Raw genomic sequence first — 7,500 nt, forward strand, 5'->3', positions numbered from 1 at the left:
CTTTCTGTGTTCTAACCTCTCTCCATTTTTCAAAAGCATCTCCAATATTGATCCTAGTTTGAGCACGTTTCTGCTCGTGGAGCTTATTAGAAACATGCAGAGGCTTTTTAGTTTGGGTACAATCACTTCTATCTGAACCACTTCTCTTGCCCGCTTCCATCCCTGCAACACCTGTTGGTTTGACCTGATAACTGGTCTCATATCTGGCAAACCGAGGGGCGTCCAAAACGGCCGTGTGGGGGTTGTCAGAGAAGCCAGCACTTCAACATAGCATGTTTCCTTAATGTCTGATCATAGAGTAAGGTCAGTTTATCATTTCATTCACTACACATCTCACTGATTGCTCCTTTAAAAAACGTTTAAAGTTCCCATGTTTTTGGTTAACATGGTCCATTATTAGTTGTAGTTGCAAAAATATCTCATCATGTCATTCATGATATTTTTATTGTTTTAATGAATGGCAGCTGAAGGTTTTTCTGCTAGAGGTAAACTCCATGTGAACAGGAAGTGAATTTTTCTCTGAGCTCTGGATCATTTTCACATTTGTGTCTTTGTCCTTCTCCGAGTCGCATCATTTCAGCTCAGTCCGTCTGAGCTGTCGTATAAAAAACCCTCTCTGTAGTTTGTCTCTTTATTATTTACAGCATTGGATCAATAAAGAAAGAGATGTCTGACTTTGGCATAAAACAGATTTACTGTTAGTAACACAGACATGTCTGGAAGAGTTCGAAGAGTGACACCAACAATCAGAAACTTGTCATGCTACAGAACTAAAAAATAATTGAATCTACTTGGAAAATCCTTAAAAATACGTTTTGGAAATAAACCCTCTTTCTGCCAACATGTAAAAAAAAACATCTGCTTAAGAATAATTTCTACATTCAAAGATCTTTGGAAGAAATGGAAAAGTTGTATTTAGCATCATAAACACCACTTAGCCTGGCTGCAGCTTCGGTTGATGGTCCTGCTCTCCTCGCTCTATTACCTGGATGTAAACAAGCCCAGTGAACAGAGAGCACCTCGTAGCAGTTTGGAAGTATTTTGATCTAGAAAACGGAGATAGAAATGTTTGTAGGCTGTGTCACGTTAAACTGGCACATCGACCAGATCAATAATCACATTTGGTGCGGGTAGGATGATGTTAACCTGAAGGGAGGACCGAAAGCTGGCGGTGCTAGCGCTGCTAATTATAGCCATGCTGAGCAAAACAAATGACATGGTTTACCTGCTGATAATTTGGAACAAATGGTGCTCATAGTGGCTGTTTTCTAGTAGTATAGTCTAGTCTAGTAATAGTTGGTCACAAAGCATTTGAATTTCCGTTTACCAAAGTAGGAAATGAGTCTGCTGGGAACATCCTTAAAGGTCACATATCCTCCTCCTCTTCAAACAGTGTAAATAAGTCTCAGAGCTCCTCAAAACATGTCTGTGAAGTGTCTTGTTCTAAATCCACTCTGATCCTGTATTTGATCATGCCTATAAACCCCTCTATTTCAGCCCTGCTCAGAACAGGCTGTTTCTGTGTCTGTACCTTTAAATATGTAAATGAGCTATGTCTGACCACACCCCCTCTCTGGAAGGGTTTGGGTGTCTCGGGCTTTCTCGCTCCATGTCCTATTGTTTACGGTGAGAGGGCAGACTCAGAGGACAGAACAAACACCTAGCTGTGGGAGTGTCACCCACCTGGGGGAGGGGTTACTGCCCTTTGTGATGTCATGAAGAGAAAATCTCCAAACGGCCTGTTTGAGCACACATTTTCTGAAAAGTGGAGCAGGGGAAAGACGGAGAGGATGGACTTTTCTCATAATTGTGGGGTTTGTAGTCAGACTAGAGACACATATTAGAGTAAGTGTATTTAGTATAATATGTGACCTTTAAAGGATTTGTGTTAGCATGCTAATGTTAGCGCTCTTTAGTTAGCTCGTAGCTTCACATTGCATGTAAACTAACACAGAATGAGTGTGATCTAAAAACTCTGACTAACATCCAAATAATCAGTGAGTATGTTCTTCTTCTTCTCTCTAGTCCTTGCCTAAAACAGATTTTATACACAAGGGGAGGAGCCGGCCGTCCCGTCCATGTAAACACGGCTCTGACAACAACACAGCCAGCGGGACTCGAGCTTCTCTCTCATTGTAGACAGTCATGACTCAGAGACACGTTTACACAGGATGGACTGGATCTCTGATATATTTATCTGGAACATATCGCACATTCTTCCTTTGAAATATATATAAAAAAGCACGACGAGGATATAAATTTGCTGTTGATTTAAACTCGTTCTTCATGAACTCTTCCAGATGTCCGTGTGATGAAAGTAAACGTGAGGCATCTCTTTGAGTTTTGGTTCGGACTGTAGATTTACGTCCAGCAGGTTCAACACTGTGAGTCTTTGGGAAGAGCAGTTAAAGTCTGACTGTTCATTTATTTATGAATATTATTATTATTAAAGCTTTTTAAACTCTCAGGCACACAAACCTTTTTGGTGTTCATGTAATATCTGTGCTTTGACCCTCAAAGTGTTTCAGAACGACACAGGAACTATTTACACTTTGTTGTGAGATCGACTCTCTGAGGGAACATCGGTCATGAGGGGGGAACGTTTGCCCTGGTTTAGATCTGTACCTCGGATGATCCGACGCCATCTTTGAACGGAAATAAAAAGAAAAAGTGAAATGCTACAACGAGCAAAAAAGAAGATTTGGACTAACTTGAAGCACTTTCTGTGTCGTTCAACACATCTCCTCGTGAACGATTATTTCTATAAGAAATCACGTCCATTATCTCTTCTTGTCTCCCTCCGCCATCTTTACATCAGCCGATATCAGAGCTGCAGAAATTAAATTATCCACATTTTAAAACAAAAGTGCCCGAAGCATTTTATGAGGATCAAGATAAATATAATTTGTTTCTTCTGTCCTTTCACGTTTCTGTCTTTTTTCTTTACAATACATCCTTCTTTAGTTTGTTCTGTTTTTTTTTTTTTTTTATAGTAAACTTGAGCATCCTCCTCAAACGCCCGTGTTGATGCTCGTTGTGCATTCTCAGTCTGTTTGCTTTGGTCGCGGCCTCCTTTGGCATCGCTGCTGCAAAAAGAAAGACATAAAAAGAAACCAGGAAGTAAAGCTACAGACAGAACATCAGTCTGTTTTTTTTTTGGTATTTCATTGTTTTTGTCCCGGTTTCAAGGACAAGTTTTCTTTGGAGGGAAACCCAAACGTCTCCAATAAATATTCTCTCCTGGGTGAGTCCGAGTTCTTCTTCTCTGCCGGGGGGGAAAAACAGAAAGGATCTTTGGTTTGGTTGAATCAGGATTCTCTCCGGCAGGACGAGTGTGGCTTTACAGTCTCTCCTCTCAGGAAGTGGGCGGAGTTTAAACCGGTCGCTGGTCAGACTTTGTTCACACTGAGGTGGCTGAATCTGAAAACGGTGAAGAAGAACGCCTCACACTTTCAGCTTGTGTTACCAAAGAGCTCGGAAAAGATAAACTGTGAAGCCGTTTCTCTGACTTCAGAATGAAACACAGATTTGATTTTGGTTCCTAAATGCTGCGGAGAGGATTCAGTGTTACTCTCCTCATCATGAAGTTACCCGTTGTGATGTACCTGGACAGGCTTTACAAACCGGGTCAACTTTGACATGTTTAAGGGTCTTAAATCGAGGAATTACTCCAAGAGATAACTTCAGCCTGTAGCAGCAAAACAGGCTGTAAAAACTGAAAACGAATGCTGCCTTACTAACTACGATTTATCGCTGAATTTCAAAAGTGAATCGCGATTAATCGATTTGTAATTTTTCATGTTTCAAATTTGATCATTTTGCATTTCAAAGCAAAATATATAATCGAAATCTTTGACTTTAATCTTGGAATTTCTGAGCGTCACCTTCGCCTTCATATTTCATTTTTGAATGTCCAAATTCATATTGAAGTTTGCTGTTTTGGTTTTCATTGCGAGACAGATGATGATGCTCTGGCTGTCAAATGATACAAATTCCTAAACGCGATTAATCGCTAAATTTGAATAGTGAAATTCCCTAATTTCACATTTAAAAATAAAAATTGTCAGGCTTTTATTTTGAGTTAAGTCAAACATGAGGCTAATCAGAGACGCTTTATGGAGCTTTTAATGGTTGGATTTGCTTCTTCAGTCACCTCTGATGGCGCTGCTGTCATAAAGTCTGTGTGTAAAATATCTGAACTCTGTGGTGAGAACAATGTCGGCTCGGTGAGATTTTTAAAAAGACGTGTTTTCAAATGAAGCCGCCTCAGTGTGGGCGCGGTCTGAGTCCGTCAGCAGTCGGGGTTAATCCACCTCGATGGACTCGCTGCTCTCGTTCACCGGTTTACACTCGTTGGGAAGTCGTTGATGTCGGCTGAGCTGAGTGGCCTGCGTGAAGCTGCGGTCACAGCGCTCACATCTGATGCAAGAAACACACACACACACACACAGAAACACACACACACACACAGAGAAAGAGAGAGAGAGAGAGAGAGAGAGAGAGAGAGAGAGAGAGAGAGAGAGAATGATTAGATCTCAGGAATATAAGAGTTTATATGCAGAAACAATCAGAAGAATTAAACTGTTAAAGAGGAATAACACACACACACACACACACACACACACACACACACACACACACACACACACACACACACACACGTACACACACACACACATACACACACACACACACACACACACACACACACACACACACACACACACACACACACACACTCCTCCATGTTAACTCTAATATCCAGTGACAGTATAAAGTGTGTGTGAGGCCCAGCGGAGCAGCAAGCCGTAATTGTTACCCTGATCTCTTACAACCCAACCGACAAATTACACACACACGCTCAGACACACACACACACACACACACACACACACGATCAGACACACACACACACACACACACACACACACACACACACACACACACACACACACACACACACCCACACACACACATACGGTCAACCTATCAATAATCTATCTCGTGGGCTGGGGAGGGTTTTCCCATCTCACACACACTCACACACACACGCACACACACTCGGGCGTGTCCAGGCCTGATAGAGCAGCGTCACTGTCACCTTCAATAGACGGAGAGAAGAGAGGGAGCTTTTAGTCTGAGCTGGAGGGGGGGGGGGGGGGGGGGGGGGGGCAGTTAAATGTGTGTGTGTGTCTTCAAAGAGAAAGCTGTGTTGAGGTATTGGACTTAACAGCCCTGAAACAAGACTAACATGCTGTTAGATAGATAGGAGGGGGGGAGGGGGGAGGGCTGTTAGTCAGATAAGGAAGGAGACTTTTTTTTTTTTATTGACGCTTGGCCGAGTCTGGACCGACCGACGTCCATCAGGAAGCTCGTTCATTCAAAGCTCTTTTCTCATAAAAGACATGATTTTAAAAAAAAGATGCTTTCCTGCTTTTATTCTTGTTTTTCTTTAAAGTGTTTTTAGAGCTGATGTGAGAACGCAGCAGGATATAATCAGGAGAGTTCACCTGGAGCGAGTGGGAGGGGGTGGTGACGTTTATTCCCTGTGATCGCTGCACGACCATAGACTGTCTGCACGCCGCCTCTACCATCTCTGCGCTCCAATGAACCTGCTGCATTATGTTTCCTGTTCTCCAGTTTGTTCTTCTCCACTCTTTAGTTCACATTGAGAGTCTGTTGAAACACACTTTAACTTCACTAATGAAAGGCTGACTGTGTTTTACATCCTCGGTTCGATCTTTTGTTTGATTCCTCGTATTTGAACATTTAGCTGAAACACTCTCTCTTCTGAGTGGACCGAACTGTTCCGCCCCGGAGCTGGAAGTTCATGCTCTTAATTTATCTGAAAATCTACAAAAAAACAACAACAACACAACAGCCCCCGACATCAAAGCTCGTTCTGCAGCTCCTCAGTCACGGCGACTCATCCAGCAGGACGGACACAAGGACGTTTCTAATGCAGAATAAAGAGGGCGAGGAGCAGAAAGAAGGCGATGGGACGTCAGATGCCGCTTTAATCACTTTCCCTTAAGGGTGAGTGAAGCTTCAGCTCGCCTCTTATCTTAATCTCTTCTGTGTAAAAAAAAAGGGCGAGGAGTACAGATCGTGTTCGATCTGACGGGTCTGATGGGACCACAAAGACGCAGAAAGACATGAACAACAAGTCTTCGTTAACGCCATGGTTACGCCTCGCTGCTGAAGCATTCAGGCGGCCGACAGACAGAACTCTGATCTCATCTTTATCCATTTTAAACTACGAGATGCTACACAGATGTCTCTGGGTCACAGAGTCTTCTTTGGAAAGTAAGGAGACAAATGTTGGACACTTTTCACTCGATATGTAACCAGTCAGAATACAGTTCTTTTTATTTTCAAACTGCATCGTCTGCCTACAGCGATAAATGAAAGAATATAAAAACCGATGTGCAGAGCTGTTAGAAAGTCTGTCCATTTAGAAATTGGAAAGCATCTTTGAAGCAGCCACAGCCAATCAGGAGTCGGATAGTCTTTGTTTACTTCTTGGAGTTCAACTGCAAGAAATGTCGACCAATCAGAGAGCATTTTCTTCACTCATCACCGTTCAGATTAAAATTGAGGTGATGATGAAACAATGGAACAGACTGGTCCATGATTCAGACCAAAGCAAACGATCTTAGAGTGTAGCTGAACAGAGTGTCACACAGGCCTCTCGTTGAAACCGCGACACAAAGAAAAGAGAAAATAAAGGCCGGAGTGTCACACTGCAAGTCTTCGATCCACTTATCGGACACGAGGCTCCGTCTGTTGCTTCTTTTAGTTCTCAGGAAGACACTCAAAGATGTGACGTTGCTTCTTTTTGAGACTCTGATTAGAAAACAGAAGAACAACAGAGGCGCAGCACTCTGACAGGCTCCACAGTCCGCTGAGTATCGGCGCTGAAAAGCTGCCGACCACACAGAATCGCCGCCTCTGTCTCCTCAGCGGGAAAATAAAGTTGAGCGTTTTCCTCCTGACAAAGTGACAGTGGCAGCTTTAATCTATTCGCCGCGGCGTCCAAAAGGAGATAACTCCCCGAGCCATCGATCTGCTAAAGATTTCTGACGCCCGTCCATGATTGTCTTTGTCCCGCTCCGCCTCCGCCGAGACTCTGAAGTGCTGATGAAAAAGGTTCGGGGGTTTCCTCCGATTGCTTATTAAGAACGCTGATTTGCTTTAAGCGGATTTCTCGCCGCCGCTTGTCGTTTCACTTTTTACACTGTGATCTCTTGCTCCTCTCCGCTCTCTCTCTTTTTCTTACTTGTTCTTCTCGCCCTTTCGCTCTACGCATCAATGACACTTTCGGATTTCTCTGATTGCTTATTAAGATCATTAATTTGTTTTTTCCCCCGACACTCGTCCTCCAGCTCCACCTCAACTCAAACCGCTTATTTAGCTTTTTTCACTTTCTTTAATGTCTCTTACTCGCCCCGCTTCCTGCCCTCTCCCTAAACGCTGACCTCTTGGTCCGCCCGGGGGAAT

At 43.2% G+C, this 7,500-nt stretch overlaps 2 protein-coding genes across 3 annotated transcripts in view; one reads left to right on the forward strand and one right to left on the reverse strand.

Moving 5' to 3' along the window:
* Positions 1–7,500, forward strand: part of znf608 (zinc finger protein 608) — an 81,538-nt gene that overhangs the window by 52,335 nt on the left and 21,703 nt on the right. The window lies entirely within an intron of this gene.
* The window catches only part of prdm6 (PR domain containing 6), a 71,908-nt gene that overhangs the window by 461 nt on the left and 63,947 nt on the right, over positions 1–7,500 (reverse strand). The window contains exon 9 of one of the 2 annotated variants that reach the window (XM_061039124.1): positions 1–4,419. This exon is cut by the window's left edge and continues 461 nt beyond it. In XM_061039124.1, the coding sequence (XP_060895107.1) occupies positions 4,305–4,419 (115 nt within the window). In that variant the 3' untranslated portion in view covers positions 1–4,304. The remainder of the gene's footprint in view (positions 4,420–7,500) is intronic. The other variant, XM_061039125.1, reaches the window with a different exon arrangement.

The sequence above is a fragment of the Labrus mixtus genome, chromosome 5, assembly GCF_963584025.1.
Source record: "Labrus mixtus chromosome 5, fLabMix1.1, whole genome shotgun sequence".
Lineage (NCBI taxonomy): Eukaryota > Metazoa > Chordata > Actinopteri > Labriformes > Labridae > Labrus > Labrus mixtus.